The 19,919-nt window shown below is 35.9% G+C and overlaps 1 protein-coding gene across 16 annotated transcripts in view; it reads left to right on the top strand.

Annotated features, from left to right (window-relative positions):
• The window catches only part of PARD3 (par-3 family cell polarity regulator), a 429,965-nt gene that overhangs the window by 212,967 nt on the left and 197,079 nt on the right, over positions 1 to 19,919 (top strand). For all 16 annotated transcript variants that reach the window (XM_090143087.1, XM_031616028.2, XM_031616026.2 and 13 more), the window contains 3 exons: positions 147 to 230; positions 8,238 to 8,363; positions 9,588 to 9,970. In XM_090143087.1, coding sequence (XP_089999213.1) covers positions 147 to 230; positions 8,238 to 8,363; positions 9,588 to 9,970 — 593 coding nt within the window. The remainder of the gene's footprint in view (positions 1 to 146; positions 231 to 8,237; positions 8,364 to 9,587; positions 9,971 to 19,919) is intronic.

Genomic DNA, 19,919 nt, shown 5'->3' with positions numbered 1-19,919 from the left:
TATTCAGGTACGTAGCATTCAATGATGCTTTCATCACCATGATGTAATTTTTGGGATGTTCCTGTTTTTCTGTGCGTGTTTGTGCGGGGTTTTTTGGTTCATTCATGGTACATGTTCATATTCCCTCATTCATCGTTGTCTCACAGTGATATGGTAAAGCTCGTAGAAGTCTCCAACGACGGTGGGCCTTTGGGAATCCATGTAGTGCCTTTCAGTGCCCGAGGTGGAAGGTAACGTATCGTGTAGGATTTTAATTGAATCATAACTTGCCATGTTTTATCTTAGTTATGTTAATTCTTGTATTGTGTTTAGTTTATATGGAATACTGAATGTTTCTTAAAAGGAAGCCTCACTGATTAAAAAGGAAGAAATGCAAGTTTTCTGACTGTATCCTATAATGTAAATGTTCTGCTTAAAATAAGTTAGAATTATAGGTTTGTAATGTGATCCCATGGAAAAGTGAGGTATTAGGATGTTTCCCTTCTGGCTCTTATAAATTATAATCTGCTCCTTTAGTTCAGGTGGATATTTAGGCAGCATTTCCCCACTGACTGCTTATAGCCACATGTTCCAAAATATCAGCAGTCTAAACCAGAGGCTTCCTGCATCTGTATTTGATAAGAGAGGAAGAAAAAACAATCATTATTCTTTTGATATTTGGTATTGTCCCATCTGTTGGAGTTAAAAATACATAGCAAAAAAAGTTGAAACATTATGTTTTGGGAGAAGATTAGCGTGTTTTGATTGACTCAGAAGCTGGAATTACTAAAGCTGGAATGGTTTTCTAAAAACAGCAAAGAAAATAGTCTACTTTAAAAAAAAATCATTGAGGGGATTATAATACTAAACAGTATGCAGCACCTCTAATGCTTACTTTGGTAGAGATTTAGCATTTAGGTCTTTAATCAAAACACTAGCATGGTCTGAGAAAAATAGCTTTACTGTCATAGTAATTAGTGGTGGATTCAAAGCTTTTATGTATGTTGAAAAAAAAAAATTGTCACTGATGGAAGCGAATTTTATTTTGTTGCAGCATCAGCAGTGCTCTGACCTACCTTGACTGTTTCTTTCTCTCAGCAGCTGTCTCCTGCTTCCTCCATCATTTGGGGACAGGGGTATCTTCTGCTCTAGAGAGCTGTGTTTACTCTGAGCTGAAAAAGCCAGTGGGGAGAGACACTTGTGTCCATGGCTTCAGAGAGTGGAGGATTAGCCAGAGATGGAGAAGACCTCACTGTTTACAAAGCACTTTTCCCATGCTTTCCGTGTAATTGTAGATTTGGAGGAAGACTAATGCTCTTCTCCCCTCTTATTTCTCACTCCAGCACACGGCTGTCCCTTCCCTGGCTGCAAAGCACTGCTACATTGAGAAAAATTATTTGAGCAAGGGATCTGCTCAATAAAAACATACAAAACTGAAGTCAATAAAGACTTTATGCGATGTCCAAGAAGAAAATATCTGATAGATCATGTAGCTTAGTGTTCAGCCTATTCCGTTTGCCCACCATGTTTTTCATCTATTTGATGTTCAATTGCAGTTACCTTGTACTTTCAATTCTTTTCTTCCAATTCCTTCCATTGCATTTTGAAAATGTTACTTATATAAGCAATGGTTATTAAAATGGTAAATTTTAAAAATGTAAAACCATATTGATTTTCCTTTTTCCCATATTCAGTCAGCAGGGGCCTTCTCCCACCAAAAAGAAAGTAAGCACCCCAAATCTTTAAATAGTATGTGCCACATCTATGTTATTTCTTTATTTAGAGAAAATATATGGCTCTTTTGTGGAAGGCTTGGATTTGGAGTAAAATCTGTCTTCTGTATTGACTTTCGATCTTGAACAAAATTTGTAAGGTCTTCTTCCATATCTATTTAGATGCTACTGATTATGTCCCCTGGAAAAATGAGGGTTTTTTCTTAATGAAAAAGAAAACTCTCTCAGTTACTCTCTGAGAAAAGCACTGTTGATTTATACAGACATGATCATACTTTCATTTGTTTTTTATCTGTCTGTTTCTACCTCTACAAATCCATCTGTCCTTTATTGGCCCTTTTGATCATATGCTTTAGGTAACAGTTTGTTCACCTTGTCAAAAGAGAGGAGGGGTATACATATTCATCACCTTATGGCTTGAAATTTGTTGAGATAAAAGTTTTGTTTACAAAATCTGCTTGCATATTTTTGCAATGGTACAGATGAGATGGTAAGCGGAATAGGAGGCATAAAAATGAATGCGGAAAGAAAGAGAAAATAGAAAGTGAACACGTAAGTATTTAGGTAAAGAGAAGAAAAGAGAGGAAAAGAATGAGAGAAAAGCATAAAAGGGAAGAAAGTTCTCAGTCTGTGCAAAACTACAGAAGAAATCAGGTGATCAGAGAGAAAGCACTCAGGTTTTGCAAGCTTAATAATAATTATATCATAATTTACCATTAGATTGCCTTTTCTGCTTTTCGGAATCTTTGAAATCTTCTCAAGCTCTGGACAGTTGCTGAACTTCTGCCATATCTTTCTCTGAAAGGAGGCTCAGCTGACACAAGGCATATATGAAAAAACATCAGAAATCTCTGTGAATAACAGTGGGGAAAGCTCCAAGACATAGTCCCAAGGCTACCATAAAGTCTATGTTATTAAAACAGAATAGAAAAGGATTTGGATATTCACCTGAAAATCCTAGAAAAGCACTGCCATTAATAAGTATCAGACGTTATTTTGGTGCAGTGCACTGATTCTGTGAGGCTTTGCCTGCTATCCTTGCAATCAAAACATGCCAGGGAATCCAAGATAAACCATACTTCTAAAATCTGGCAGCTAGAAATACTTAGGACATTTAGAATGTATAATCTAAAAACACAGATTAAGAATATTAAGGAAGTCTGAGAAGGATGCGAAAAATAGGAGACTGAATTTTCTTGTCAGTTTAAATCAAAAAGTTAACAAATTTTATTAAACAGTAAAAAACAAAATCTATTACAAAATTGATGCATACACAGTCCCTGTACTAGAAAATTGTTACATGTCCTTCTATTCTGTAATTCTCTTATTTTCGTGCTTTTAGTAGAAGTGCCATTTCTAGAATGAGTTTGTATTTCTCTGTATAACTTTGGTTCTTCTTCTCAAGACACAAAGAAAACGAAAGTCACATTTAATGGCTATTGTGTACACTGAGATCCCTTCATACCACCTTCAAGGTGTCTTTCTAACAATCCTATTGTATTTGATCGTCTATTAAGTATGTGTTAACTTCTTCTTCTGCATTTCTAGCCTTTTAAGTTTCAAAAGTAGCCATTGGGAAAAGATTCCTGTGGAGCAAATGTAAATTCCCTCACTCTTTTAGCTGAATTCAAGGCTTTCTTTGTCTGATCTCGTCCTTTTAAAAGTTACATAAACTTAATTTGAAGTAGTATTCAAGCTGAGATGTTGAGGAGTGGTTGCCAAAGATTGGAAATTGATTCCGGAGTTCAGGCATGAAAGCTGATAAAGTTATTTTAGTGCCCCACGGTCACTCGGTGATGTAAATGCTGTGCAAAGAAGTTTACGTGCAATTTAGCATTGATCAGCCATTATAATTTATCTTGAACAAACAAGTTGATTTGCCGACTCAGACCTTCTGCTCTCAGGAAATTTGCACCATACTGGTGGTGTTCCCGTATCTCAGAGCTCCCTCAGCGTTGCCTGGTTTGTGGGAAGCTGCTACGCATCTGCTTTTAAACCAATCATTATTTTTGTCCCTTAATCGAGTTTTTGCCTTTTCATGCTAGTGACTTTACATAGACATCTAAATTGGTTATTTTCTGTTCTGTCTGATTTGATTATATTAGTTAGTTTGTAGGTAATAGGTAAATAACTTCAGCGTGTACGTGCAATGGGCATTGATGGCTGAATCGTTTTCTGGATGTTCAAAATCATATTTTTATTACTCTCATGTATTTACACTGTCAGTTTTTATTATGACAAATTATCATCATTTCCATACAGCTGGGTGGCATGTGGGGAGTTCACAATTTCAAAGAACTACTCAGAAAAACTCAGGCAATTTAGATGTCAATAAAACACTTGCCACTTATTTCTGGTTTTATCATTGGTTGTAATTTGTATTTAGAACTGAAATGTTAACTCATGTAGCTGAGTTTATTTTAATTGTATAATTAGAGTAATGAACCTTGTGGAAATACAGTGGTGCAAATGCTAATATAATCTAAGCTGTTTACATTCCCAATTATGTATTTAAAACAAATACTAAGATAGATGTCTGTACTTCAGTACTGTTTCCGTTCTATCCCCATATCAGTTAATGCTAGCATAAAACAGCACAGCTACCAAATTTCCACTTAGAATTGTTGTTCCTGTAGGGTTGCAGCTTTGCTATGTGTTTGCAGAGTGCAGAAGTTCATATATTTAACTCCACAACTTACGTTGCAGGAAATATTTACTGACTTTAACTGAAAAGATTAAGCAAATACGAATGCATCCATGCATTTGTATGCTACATTGTTGTGTACAAACACACATTTATATATATCTATATTGGTTTTTGATATTTTAGACTAGATTTATTTGCAGCATTTCAAAATTTGTAGCTTTCCTGATATAGGAAAGGTAGTACTGAAACTGTAGCAGAGCTGCCTCTCAACTTAGTGGAGTTAGTGCTGGTACCATGTGGCAAGGAAAAAATCCAATTAGTTTTGTTACCATATCAGATCCACTCCATTTGTCTGCACTCACTGCAATAGCAAACATGAGTTCCTGTAATGCCTTTTTTAGAGTAAAATTCCAACATCTGACAATAATATGCAGAAGAAATAGTATATGAAATTTTATTACTAAAATTTTCAGGTATGTACGTTTTCTACAAGTTCTAGGACAATTTACTTTCCTAAGCCAAGTTCAGGAGATGATTTACAGAATGGTGTCTAAAAGGAACTTTTTTTCCATATGTCTCTTTAAAAATACATAAGTAAATGAGAATTTGGGCATTGTGAAGATCCTGGTTTCAGATTTGAGGCAGGCCTTCGTCCAGCCTTGAATCTCTTCTCAGTGTCTTCAGCTTTACGTGCTTCAGTTAGGCTAGCTCTAACATCTGTTGGAAAGAAAATTCCTCATGAAGACCATATGTTGTGTCTGAGATGTGCAATCTTGCATTAGGAGAATTCATAGCCTTTGTTTAATGAGATTATTTGCAATTTTGACTGGTAACTCACTTATGTGTTACGTTACCAATGGTTAAAGATTAGTACGATTTCTACTAGGTTCAAGGATGTAGGTAGGTGAATTAAATTTAAGAAATGAGAAACCATGCATAAAGATGTGTCTTGCATTAATAATTTATTAATATTACTTCAGAACGCAAATTAGTAGAAAGTTATTTTTCTAGAAAAATGCTATGCAAGAGCCATTAATAGGCCAATTGCCTTGTATCCATAAGTATGTGCAGATGTTGCAATGAAGTAATCATAGCATTTTACATAGTGAATAATTGCCAGGATGTTAACTTTGAGTATTGTAGTTTATGTAAAACGTTTTGATATCAACTATGATAATATCTTGAGATTTCTGATCTATAGCCATACAAATAAAAGGTCTTTTGCAGTTACTATGTATGCTGTCATGTAACCATTATGTACACTTCCAAATTATGAATTCTATGGGCATTATGGTGGGCATACCCACATGGAACTGCTGTTGGGTATGAAGTGAGAGGAAAAGAAGAGCAGATGCGTCCTTTTCTCTCCTCCTTCAAATATTGTGATGCTTTTCTCTCAAGTGTAATCTTCTCACTTTTGATTTTTAATTTCTCTTTCCCTTTTAGAGGTACGTTTTCAATAATTTCACACTGTGGGCTCTACCCACATTGTCTACCTAGAGAAATTCAACAGTTGTTTACATGTGAAAACATAACAAATTTGTATTCTAAACATCAGTTTTAAATGTATCAAAGCTGTAATTCTGATAAATGAATGCAATGAAGTCAAATATTTATCTTTTTCTTAGAGAAATGGACATACTTTTATCATTGACATTTGTAAATATTATGTTAGTTCTTTCTGAAACTAAAACCATAATGCTTTAAGTTTTGTTTTCTAGAATTTATGGTATCAAAAAAAGTCTGAGGTTGTACTCAAGGCTTATAGCAGTGAATGGAAGGAAAAAGGGATGACTATTTTAACATTTTCTTCTGTGTTTCACTTCCTGTGACAATTTCTCAACAAATCAACAAATTTTAGCACAATTACTGCAGCACAACATGATCATGAAGCTAATGTTAGGTTTTATGGACTCTAAGATTTTTTTATTTCATGCAAACAGTTACTAACTATTTGTGGGAATGGCAAACCATCTAAACACTACTTACCAGATCATATCCAAAAAATGAAGTGTTTCACTATCTAGGTGACTACTAGCTAGGTTTTTGCTTTGGAAAACACCTTTTTAAATTTTATTTTATTTTATTTTTTTAGGGGAGATGTAGGGTTGTTGACAGGAATCTACAAAAGGTGGTATTTTCCAAACCCAGAGCATATCAAGGTGGAATGGGGAAGGATAGGATCAGATACACACCAGTACCTATTTTGTTTTCCAAATATTTTCTAAAATCCTTGGATTCTATAGGAATGATACTTCAGCATGATGGAATGTTTGCCATGTTACTGCAAAGAAACAGATTGCTAATTGTTACAGCCGAGCTCAAGTCAATCCCTATCACAGTTAGTATCAGTGGCTGCACACAAGTGGTCCATTGGGAACCAAATGAGGGTGCTGAAGGTTTGCCACGAATGGGACCTGTGCAGATTGAAGATTAGGCCTGCAGTATGCTAGATGTTTGTAAAATACACCGTATCAGTTGAAGACAGAATAGTATCAGTTAAATGTTATTGTCTAATTCAGGCTTAGTTTGATGATTTGTGTTGTCAGAATGATTTATGTTGTTTTTCTCAGAGTCTGTTTACATGAACAGATCCTTTCAGCATCATGCCTTAATGTCTCTAGAAGGTTCCAAAGTGGGAATACTAAAAAAAAATTGTTTCTCTTACTCCTTCATCTGGCTTGTACAAGAGAAAGCATGACTGTTCTGTAAAATAAATGTCTTGCATGCGTATGTTGGTGTATCTTGAGATATGAAGAATTTAAAATGGAAGACAAAGTTAAAGTTAATTTTGCTATTCTGACCCATTTGATGAAGTGCTCAAGTGCACATCTAACTTCTGAATCATAAGGAGTCCATTTAGTCATCACTGACTACTTATTTTCTTTGAGGTATTTGTGAACTGCAGTGTTATGTTTATTGTAATTTTTGTTCTAAAAGGCATACTGTGATCTTGGAATTCCTGCAGCTAAGGGTTACCTTGTATGCTGTGAATTTGACCCTCTAATACATGCTATAAAGCTGATATTTAAAACAAAGAAACAAACAAACAAAAGACAATTTAGTGTTGGTGCTAGAATAATCCTGAAGATTTAATTCTTCTTCAAAACACAACAGTTCATGTACTGAAATAGGACTGGCTTTTCAGACAGTCCTACCAATACTTCAGAAATTCCCTCTTCAGGATCCATTTCATAATTTCAGGCTGAATATTTATTTGTATTTTCTCTCTCTGAATGTCAGCAAGATGACACTGTGCATAAGCACTAAGGCAGAGGTGGTCAACTCATTGCACAGAAGCTATCAAATGGTAATTGTTTCCAGTTATTACTGACCCAATTCATCTAAGATAATACACTGAATTAAAAATGACATTTATGTTTTTATTTTTAGTTTCCTCTTTGCTGTCTTGCAAGAAAAGTTAAGGCTTACAATAAATGCATGAGATGACCCCACATTTCACTTGCACAGGAGCAGTAACAAATGGCTGTTATACTCTTTGCTAATTCAGAAATTCGGATTTTAAGTTGAACTCGTTCAGCTTCAGTTAACCATTACAAAAGATGTGCATGGAACTTCTTGGTGCTAAGTTCTACTCTTCAGATATCTATGCCTTTTGCAAGAATAGATCTGATGTCCTCATACTCACTGCTCTTATTATACTCTTAAATGACATGCTTGTTTCACCTAGGACCTTTGTTTCATGGATAATGGATAATAATTCAGGTAATGCTTGTAAATTATTTGAAAAGTTGGTATCCTATGCCCAGGTGAAGATGTTTTAAAATTTAGTTTCTATAATGATTATGATTAGTCAGTGTGATGTTATATACTGCAAACTTTTGGAACTGTAATCACTTGTAATCTTAATGTTCCAGAACCCTGGGGCTACTAGTAAAGCGACTGGAGAAAGGTGGAAAGGCTGAACAAGAAAATCTTTTTTGTGAGAATGATTGTATTGTCAGGATTAACGACGGAGACCTTCGGAATAGGAGATTTGAACAGTAAGTTTACTTACTGCATGATACATTTTGTTATTTAGTTGTTAGCAGTGCACCATGCAGTAGTTTGGGGCAATACAGTATTTAAGAAAAAATGATCTAAGCTTGATTTGGACCAATGTAGCCATAGTACAAAAATTCAAGATAGCTGTTGTCATTAGAATATACACAGTTCCCATTTGATTCTTTTTGCTGTGGTTTTGAACTTTACAGACTTTGTTGTCTTACACTGATGAACTGTTTATCATAAAGTTCCCACATGATTTTTGCTTTTATACTTGCCATACATCATGTTCAATATATACAGAGAACGGAGAGGCTTTATTTTTTAACATCTTAAAAATAATTATAGTTTTATGTGTGGAAACTAAAGAGACTATATAGAGAAACTTTCTGGAGAAGTTTAAGACATGATAAATTTTTGTGTAATGGAAGTCTGAAGTTGGTAGAATCCTGAAAGGGTAAATGAGAAAGATTTTTAACACTGAAATCAATTTGTATGTCACACACAGATAATTAAAGTATAAAGCAGAAAAGAGATATGCAGAAAATGTCTGATTTTAAACATGCTAATATTGTTCTGAAAGCATACATATATTGAGAGCCAGAAGAATATCATTTAGGCTGATTGTCCTGTACTTTAACAATCATTTGAAATGCTTTCTTCATATCTTTATCCTTTATTGGAACATGACCCCTTTACCATATGGTAAAAAGTACCTTGTCTCCATATGCTCTAAGATTCTGAATCAAAATGTAAGCCTGAGGAGACTTTTTGACTGTGTATTTCTCATTGTGACCTAGTGCCCAATGTCTGTTTATGATCTAGTCTTTGTATAAAGTGTAATTTTCATTCCAATAATTTTGTCGTCACTGCGATTACTGTATCTGAAGAAGCAATTATCAAGGTTCAAAGCAAAAAAGTATGTTGTAATCCTGCCATAGAGCAATCTGCCTTTCAAGATTGTGGTTAAAATTTTTGCTTTTCTAAGTATTTGGAATGTTAGTTTTTAAGCATATTTAACCATTGTGTTACCCTAAGGCAATAAACCTTAGCAACAGGCAGAGAAAGAAAACTAATGAACAGATTCAGGTTTTATACTTTATGCCTGAATTTCTGCTATTCTTTCAGCTCATGTTGCTTAATTAACATCAGTAATTATGCTTATAATGTCTTGTAGTCCGCCAGTCCTAATTTGCTAATTTTCTGTTCGTTTTGAAACCTAGAGCACAGCATATGTTTCGCCAAGCCATGCGTACGCCATTCATTTGGTTCCATGTGGTCCCTGCAGCAAATAAAGAACAGTACGAGCAATTGTCCCAGAGCGAGAAGAACATGTACTACTCCAATCGGTTCAGCCCCGATTCCCAGTATAATGACAGCAAAAATATTCACAATTCTGGACTTCACACGTTACAAAGAATGTCTAGAGCGGGTAACCAGTCTGATCAGACCGAGTCCTACTCGCAGCTACCTCACAGTGTGAATTCATCAGGGAAACCACCATCGGGCCTGGTACCGTCACCTCAGAAAGTTCTCACCTCCACTGCAAACAGCGGGTATAACACCAAAAGGATAGGGAAGAGGCTCAGTATACAGCTAAGAAAAGGTAAGGCACCAGTGCATTCCTCATATACTGTAAGGTATACGGGTGTAGTATATGTCCTTGTGTCCAGTGCCATTATATTAGGCATGGCAGTTTGCAGTAGCGTAGGAATGGCAATGGATTTATTTCTGAAACACAGATGCTACTGGCATTCTCAAGCCAAATGGTTGCGTTGTTCCCAACAGCAGTCTTGCATTCAGTGTGTGCAACATATTTACAGAAGACCATTTTTGAGAGGGCTGTGACATTATGTCCTGTCTGTTAACAAAAAAGGAGAAGTACCATGCGTTTTTCAGCTTCTGTTGGCCAAGACCCAGGGAGTGAAGAGTTATTTAACCAGTAAAAGTAAATAAGCTAAAATGGCCTATATTTTGTAATTTCTGAATATTTTCTGTATACTCTGTATTTTCTGTAGATTTCTGAACTTTATGGTTAGCGTGACTTTTCAAATTGCAGTTTTACTGTTAGATTTTAAAAGTCTATTGAATTGAGTTGGTAATATGGACTTTCTTCTTTCTAGCTTGTATGTTTTTCTTAAATCCACTGGGATATGAAAGTTGTTGTTTAAACTGTAGAGATGAAATGTGATATTTCCTATCTGATGTAATTTGAATAAGGGTGAGAGACTGTTTAAGAGCAGAGAAGAAAGTGGTGCATGCTTATCTTGACATCTGTCTTGTATGTATATACTACATGTAGATGCAATGGTACACCCATGGAATTTTTATCATATATTAAGTGCCCTTAGTGAGAAAGTTTGATATTTTTATATAATTACCATCTAGATGCTTTAAAGATTGTTTAAATTACAGTGAAATGGCATTTAGATGCAAGTATTTCTTACCTCCTGATAAAAGCTTTTTAAAGGTTTATGCATGCTGTAAGCTCTGTGATATTAGAATGAGCATGTTTAGGGTAGGTATAATTTTGTCTCTAGGAACAAGAACAGTATTTACATTTTGCAACAAAAAGTTTACCTGTATGACAACATTCTTCATGAACTTTGTTTTTCTCTTAGGAAATTGTATTTTCCTAGTGTTTATAATGTTTAATTATTGTTTTAGTAGAAAGATATCAAAGACAATGCATTGAATGGCAGAGATTTTTTAGTTTCACAGGTGCCAGGCTTCTTGTCACATTATCATAATGCTTTCTTTTCTATGAACTTCATGTGAACCACCAGATTGTGTCTTTCTGGTTGCTGAATTTTAAGCTCCACAAACTTAGATGACATAAGGTTGAGTTGACAGTTTGCTTCTGTTGTTGATGCTCTTTCAAGAAATACTTGAGGACATCAGCTCAAGTCAGTCTGTTTGGAAAAGCATTTTGCTATTAGATGCGTAAGGAATTACTGTGCTCAGTCACTGCAGACTTTCACCTATTTTTTTTGTGTCCATTGGAAGCCTATAGAAATGTCATTTGGACATTATATATAATAATTCCTAGCCAGCAGTGTAAATACAGTTTTCAAATAATTTAAAACCATCAACAAATGAATACGGAATATTGGAAAACAACATTTTTGCACAAAACATGTGACAGAAATGATAATAGAATGTAATTGTGATTTATTATGGATATTTTGACTGTGATATGAGTTTACATTTTGGTCCTATTGCACTGGATAATATTTCATAAATAACTACTCCCCAAGTTCTTTAATAGCTTTGCTAGCACCACTATTTTAGATGGTTTAGCAGAGGAGGAGATACATGCTACCTGCTGATGGAAAGTGATCTGCAAGATACTTTAACATCTAGTTCACACCAGAAAATATTGGATGTCTTCTCTTATGCTAATAAAAGCTTTAAAACCCATATCTAAATTATATTTCAGATGTTTGTAGGGAATATTTGTTCTTACTGCTCCATATCTGAGAATAATACGTTTGCAGAAATTACACCTAGCTCAGATTGTGGAGAGACAAACTATTTAGTGTTCTGCTTTTTATGCATGGTGACATAAAAAAGAAAAATATCTGTGCATAAAGAAGGATACCTTTATATCACTGCTGTCTTTCATGCGTCCATGTAATCCACTGTGAGAAGAATTAACAATGTGTTAATATCCACTGCAAGGCCTCCCATTTTGGCTTTCATTTGATCACTGTTAACATAAATGTGGAATAACAATCAAAGTAGAACACTTAAGTATACCCCAAGTAGTTTGTTACAAATACAACAAGGATGTTGATCGTTTCAGATTGTTTCTAATGAAGGATGCCATAATAACACAAGCTTTGTGGAAACTTAACAAATGTGCTTTGTTTGTGGCTAACAGACAGCAGTTATTTCACCAATTATCATCATTAAATTTAAAAAATGTGTACTGAGGCATACAAATTTCATCTTGAAATTCACATTTTATTTAACCTGGATATTCTGGTTAATGATGTAGTATATGAGATTTGACTCCTTTTTATTACAAAGAGAGCTTTATTACAGCTGTGTTTCTATATATTGCATGAGCTATATTATATAAAATGACACAGTAAGATAGCCCTACTGTATGTGCTTCTGTAATTATGATTTCTTAATATTTATTGCTGTTTTGGCATTTTAAAATAACCTGAACTTTCATAGGATCTAGCAGTTTAATAAAGTCAGAAGAGAAGGTCAGTCATATGTTTCAGTCAATGCAGAATGTTTGTTGGCTTTTCTAAATGAAAATGGATATCTGTTTATCTTTCCTTAAAGGTCAGGGCCTGAACTTTCAGCATATAGATGTAGGGTTTATTACTGATATTCAAATGCTATTAAGGGTGTATAACAATCTGGCTTAATAGTTCACTCAAATTAAGATAGCACAAGAGATGACAGCCATCCTGTTTATATATATTTTGATGTAAAGTTATAGTAAGTACAAATAAAGCAGTTCTTAACAGCTAATATATAGAGAAAGTAAGATCACTGATATAACACAAGTGATATAATAAGTGTCAGGACAAATTCTGACCTCATATACAAAAGTACAGTTCCAGAGTGGTTTTTTTTTTCTTTTCTTTTTTGTTGCCAGCAAGAGCCAATACAATTGAGAGAGAAATTTAGACCAGCACTTATAAATAATAAATAACCTATCATTCAACAAAGGATTCTAAGGCTCATGTCTCTGAGCTCTTGTGGCATTTAACCTGATGTTCACAGAAGCATTCAAAATGCTGCTTTTCAGTTGGATGTTAAATTAATCAGATTTCATATATACTGTTTTTTTACATCACTGTTCTAAGAAAAACCTGAAGTACTCAATCTTTGAATTAGCTTCTTCAAATTTGATTGCCCTTAAATATGGTAATACTCACTGTGTTGGATCATATCTATCTATAACTACATTTTTTGTCTGACTAAATTAAATATATCATTCTTCAGCTAAAATGTCAATTCCGAGCTCTTATTTTCTAAGTTGATTCTTTTCGTTGTAGGGCAGGGAGGAACCTGATGAGGTTTAACAGGAGCAAGTGTAGAGTCTTGCACCTGGGGAAGAATAACTGCATGCATCATTACAGGTTAGGAGATGACCTGCTGGAGATGGCCCTTGTGGCCAAGAAGGCCAACAGTATCCCAAAGGTCATTAAAAAGAGCATGGCCAGCAAGTTGAGGAATGTGATCCACCCCCTCTACTCTGCCCTGGTGAGGCAACATTTAGACTACTGTGTCCAGTTCTGGGCTCCCCAGTTCAAAAAAAGACAGGGATTTCCTAGAAAGAAATCAAGCAGAGCCCCACAAAGAAGATAAATAGCCTGGAGCATCTCTCGTATGAGGAAAGGCTAAGTAACCTGGGTCTGTTCAGCCTGGGGAAAAGATGACTGTGGGAGTGTCTGATTAATGTTTATAAATATCTTAATCTATGTGAGAGGCAAATGGATGAAGCCAGTCTCTTCTTGGTGGTGTGCAGTGATAGGACAAGGAGTAGTGGCCTAAAACTTGAACAGAGGAAGTTCCATGCTAACATGCAGAAGAACTTCTTTACAGTAAGGACAACAAAGCACTGGAACAGGTTGCCAGAGAGGTTGTGGAGTCTCCTTCTATGGAGATATTCAAGACCTGTCTGGATACCTACCTGTGTGACCTGTTGTTGGGTACTTGCTTTAGCAGGGGAGTTGGACACAATGATCTCTTGAGTTTCCTTCCAACCCCTGCGATTCTGTGATTCTAGTTCCACCAAATATTTCCCTGTTTTCTCTTTGAAGAAGAGAAACAGTTGGGTTTCAGTCTGTATCTCTGTGCTCCCAGAGCACAGCTTAACTGCAAGCCCAAAGAGTATTTATCTCTTGCAAAATATTATAGCTTCAAGAGAAAGAATGAAGTGATAGAAGTAAAGAACAACCTTACAGCCAGAAAGCTGTAGGAATTGCCACATCTGTCACAGAAGGGGCCTTGTAGCCATGTTCTAGGAGATGCTTAGGTCTGAAGGAGGCACTTCAGTGCACAACAGAGAAAAATGTGTAATTTTTATATGTAAGGAGAATTACAAGACTTCTTGCTCTTCAGTTTCCTCTTGGATCCCTGTTTGCTTGTTCCCCCTTCTGTAGTTGTTAATGATGCCTCTTATTGCAGCTTAGCACTGCAAGACCTACCAGGTCCCTGGGCACTGCACAGTGTAGCACTGCAGCACTCAGCCTTGCAACACCCCTCTTTAAAAAAAAAAAAAAGAAAAAAGAAAAAAGAAATTATTAGAGGCAGAAATTAGTTGTTATAGATAGCTTGTAAGTGTGCTAAATTAAAATATAAAAAAAGATATTAAGATATATAAAATATAAGGATATTAAAATATTGAATGCATCCAGAGAGTAACAAAACTGGTCACAGGGCTGGAAGGCTTGTCCTCTGAGGGGGGGCTGAGGTTATGTGGCTGTCCATTCCAGAGAAAAGGAAGTCAAGAGGTGACCTCACTGCCATCTGCGGCTCCCTGAGTAGAGGAAGCAGAGGGAGGTTCTGGGCTCTGCTCTTGGAAACTGATGACAGATGGGAACAGCACAAAGGTGCATCAGGGTGGTTCAGACTGGGTTCAGGAAAAAATTTATTTACCTTGAGGGCTTTCAAACATTGGAACAGGCTTCCTGAAGAGGTAGGTGACTGATGCCCCTTGCCTCTTGGTGTTCAAGAAGCATTTGGATAGTGCCCTTAAAATTACACCTGGTTAGCAATGAAGTGGTCAGGCCAATGGACTTAATGGTCTTGTAGGTGCCTTCTAACCAAACTGTTCTAAAATTACATCATATTTGCTGTGGAGTAAAGCACGTGTATAGGAAATCACTTGTTTTACTTGTGTTAAAAGGTTTATACAGTGCAGCAATAAAACATGGAATCCTCAACTTGACTATTAAGTTACCCTGCATTATGTATCTGAACTGTACAGATTTACATGCATTTTTCATCATATTCTCTTGTTTTCCCACATGTTTTTTTCAGCCAGACTTTGAACTGACATTTTAAATTTTTATTTAAAATTTCTTTTGAAATGATTGAAATGTTCTCTTAGAAGCAGGCTGATTTTAGATTTTCTTTTGAGATGCAGTAGTGGTATTTGTCACTTCTGAAATGTAGTAGATTCCTAAATTGTTTAAGTGACCTTAAGAAGTAAGATTCAGAAGTGAAGCGAATAACTTTTAGCATTACTACCCACTGAAGAAGAATACTCTGCATCAAATTTCACCTTTCCATTTTTTTCATACTTCTGATCATTATTTACTAGGAGACTTAAAAAAAAAAAAAAAGAAAGAAAGAAAGAAAAAAGAGAGAGAGAGAGAGAATGTTCATTCCAAACCATGCAACTGCATAAAAGATGGGCATGCAATTGTTTGTATTGTTTGGGTGTGTGGCTGCAGCAATAATACAGACAGCTAAGAAACAGACTTAAAAACAGTCATTTGCACGCACAATTATGCTGATATTCTGAAAATATGGAGCTTAAAGGCAGTAAAACAACTTTTCAGGAAATATCTAAAATGGTCTTGGTTAGATTATTGAAGCCCCTAATGATGAAGAGAGGATATTTTCAGTTCAGTTCTTGCATGAGGTTCAGTCCTTAGCAAAAGCTACTTTCTAGGGTAAAATAATAGGATTATTTTGGAAATCGTCCATCCATCCACAGATCTCAAGGAACAATCCATGGTGAAAAAGCAGGAAATGCTTGGAAAGAGTGTGTTTACTGTGATTATTGCCACTAAATGCTCAGCCCTGCTATCACAGAATCACAGAACGGCCAGGGTTGGAAGGGACCTCAAGGATCATGAATCTCCAACGCCCCTGCCACATGCAGGGCCACCAACCTCCACATTTAATACTAGACCAGGCTGCCCAGGCCCCCATCCAGTCTGGCCTTGAACACCGCCAGGGACAGGGCAACAAATTATAGTTGATAATTTTATAATGCAATGCTTTCACTAAGCGGAGATATTTTATTTTGTAATTCAGTTGTTTAAACTACTTTGTGTCACGAACTGTATAACTTAATGTGTATAACCAATATCCCTTATTATTTTATGAAAATGAGATTGTGTTCTTTGTCCATACTTTTCTTTTACAATCCTTTATTCCATCTGAAAACTGTTCACCCACGTGGATTTTCCATATTTAGGATGTTATAAAATTTTGTCTGCATCCTTTGCATAAGTACTAGCAAATTGCCCAATTGTATCAATATCAAATATTTTGATAAAAATGTTTTAGAGGTGAGATAATTTTTAAATGGAGGGAGATCTGTATGGAAGCACCTCAGAACTCATGTACATTTTTTTAAAATAGAGGAGAAAGAAGAGCATGAATTACTTCAAGCTCTGCTTACACTCCTCAAAGGGAAAATAGTATGAGAAGTATTGTAAATAGTAAACAGTGCAGATCTTTCAGACGTTCCTCATTCAGTCTCTGAATTAACGTCCTTTAGAGAGTGACATGTAAGCAATGGAAGCAATGTCGAGGAGATGACTGCTTCTTGTCTCATGTTCTGGCAGTATTATTCCCCAGTGGCCCGTTTTGCTCTGGAGAATTTAGACCTGCTGTTGATGCTGATTGAGAACTGCACAATTTTTGATGCAGAGGAGCCTTGGAAAACGAGAAATGTTACTCCAGACACTCTTCCTACAGTCTAGAAGATAAACATAGCATTACTGAGAAATTAAACACTTATTCACTGGGAGATAGCAGAAAATCTAGCAATCTCCAGTAGGGTTTAAAAATTATTTTAATATCCTATTAGTTTATGATCAGACTAATTCCAAATGACGAGATAGTGCTCATTTTGAACATATGTTTAATGATTTCCATGAAGGTTTTTTCTTTTTCCATATCTTATTGCTAATAGAACCAATATCCACCAACTGAAACATTACATCTGCCTCAATTCTGTTTATACAACAGAGCTGCTTTGCTATTGCCTCTGCTGTTTTTATTCACCTAGTACTTCTTTGTCTTGAGGTCGGAGCAGGCTGAGCACTTTCAGGTAATGTGACCTTAGGAGGTGTGCTCAAAATAGCATTCAGGAGAAAAGGGGAGCTCTAACTTGTCGAGAGAGCTGCTGATTTATCAAAAGGAGCTTAAGAATTTGCATTACACAAATTAGTGGGTAATTTTTAAACATTATTATCACTTGGTATAATTTGATAGTTGTCAGAGATGGCAACTATAGAGTGAAGAAGACGTGTTCTACTGTCACTGATTTCAAATTCTCTAAGATATTGAATTGAACATAGCTTAGATAATCTAGACCTTCAAGCTAAAGCTCCTGACTTTGAGTAGGACTCTTTGTGTTTTCAGAAAGATGGAAATTTCTTATTCTTTCACCTCTTGTTCTGGTTTGGCATGTCCAGTTTCTCCCATTTTAATGCTTTTCTGTTATAACTCAGAGGTATCAGAGGCGTCTACAAGCACGTTTGCATAGTTACCCTACCTCACAATCTTACATTCTCAGGACTAAATATATTTTAGCAACGGGGAGATGATATTTTTGTCCATTGCTGTTAATGGGGAACTAAAATGCATGGAGTAGAGAACTGAATTAATTTTGTGTATAAAAAGGAAAAGAAAAAAAAAAATGTTCAGAACAATCCAGTCACTGAAATCATATTTATTTTTGGCCACAGTCAGACATACCCATTTATCTCCCTGTGTTGTCAATCCTAACTTAAATACAATTAAGGATGGCAGTTTGTGAAGCTGCATTATGCAGCTAAGGGCAGCTCTAGAACACCAACAGCATAGTGAAGCTGTGAAAAAGCCAGCTGAAAATGACAGCCAAAAGCTGCCTCATACAAAGCTGTAGAAGGCAGCAGACAGAATGAAGCCCAGCAAAGCCCTCTTTCTACAGAAATGAGTAATTAGAATTTTATTCTGCTAATATCTGGACTCAGTGTGGATCTTCAGCATTCATCTCACTTTGGTAAAGTCCTTCTGAAGAGTTGACAGCAGAAAATGCTGCAGTCCAAGCTTATATTCTGTGCACATTTGTAATGTGAATGTTTCTTCTTCTGTTTTTTTTTTTTTTTTTTTTTTTTCTGTGGGGGTTTAAAGTGGAGTGTGTGAACCAGGCATCTGTAATACCATGATCAAGCTGTGGGAATTAAGCTTATTAATAATGAAATATTGTCCTGGGCATGCTGTCACGTTCTGATAGCACTTTAGAAATCTTAGTACACAAAACATGTATTTGAACAGCAGTATTCTACACAGATCCTTAAATTAAGGAAGAGATAAATTCCATAAAGAGCGGAGATGCTACTTAAAAAAAACCCAACCTTTCACTTTTATAGATCATTTTCACATGTTGCAAGGAGCTAAAGAGATCTATGAATGTTTGAAGCGTCATTAAAATTGTGAGGTCTCCAAAGTAAAATATGGATGTTAAGAGATCTAACACTTTTTCATCTGTATGTAATAGCACTGATAAATTTTATATCAGTCCGAAAATGACTGAAAACTTTCAAATTCAAATATCAGTTCTTTCATCTATCTCGAATGCTGCAGACATAAGGAAAGGAAGTTGTGTCATTGAATTTGGAACTGATCCAAATTTCCTGAACCATCTGAGCTGCACACACTTGCTGTGGGTAAATTAGGACTTTCAAGATGAAGACTTTCAAAGGTTGTGTTTTCCAACACCCCCATCACCTGTGTCAACTTCTTGATAACAAATTATATTGTACTACATCTTAGTCAAATATAATTGTGCAGATTTCAGAAATATGTGTATAAGCTGATACCAACTACATTGAAGTGTTCCTTCCTTTTTGCAAGCATGAATATTAACATGCTTAATAGAAAAACTAACTTAGCAAATGAACATGAAGAAGATTAAGGCCAAAATTAATTCAGGCTTTAACCTGAAGTAATTCTGTGTGTCTTTCACACAGGATGCACTCAGCTTCCCAGAGGCTCCAGGTTGAGGACTGTTGTATAAAATCAGTGACTGTCCCCGTGATTGTATACACATGCTGTGTTGTGCAACTTTTAGGGACCATAACTATGCATGTGGAAAGAACCTCAGGTAAAACTGATATAGCTGAGACCTAACTGCAAGTTACCGAAGTCAGTCAGGTAAAAGTCTGAAAATCTAAAACCTAAATCTAGATTGGTCATACGTATGCCTGCCTTGAACTGTAGATGTATTCTGACAACTTCCGAGGTGTTTCAAATTGATGGTGTAGATGCTGCCACTCTGGAGGCTCTTGATCTGTCTGTCTGTTGGGTTAAGTGTTCTAAATGGACCTTGTCTGATGTGTAATGTCAAAGGGACTTCAACCTAGAGTTTCAAAGATTGTCCGTAGCTTTGGATGGATTGTTTCAGAGGGAAGATCACAAGTGAGCTTTTCGTGTAGTAGAAAAGACCTGTTTGTTATCCCTTCTTGCAAGTCCTATTGCTGGTGGGGTATTACCGTGAGGTACAATTCAGAGACGAATGTCTTCTAGATATGAGCAGGACTCATTTGCCATATGTAGAGGACTTTCTTGCAGATTTCTCA

The sequence above is a fragment of the Phasianus colchicus genome, chromosome 6 (genome assembly GCF_987193195.1).
Source record: "Phasianus colchicus chromosome 6, bPhaCol1.hap1.1, whole genome shotgun sequence".
In the NCBI taxonomy this organism is placed as follows: Eukaryota; Metazoa; Chordata; class Aves; order Galliformes; family Phasianidae; genus Phasianus; species Phasianus colchicus.
The sequence above is the reverse complement of the archived record's forward strand: the minus strand, read 5'-3'. Positions and strand labels throughout refer to the sequence as shown.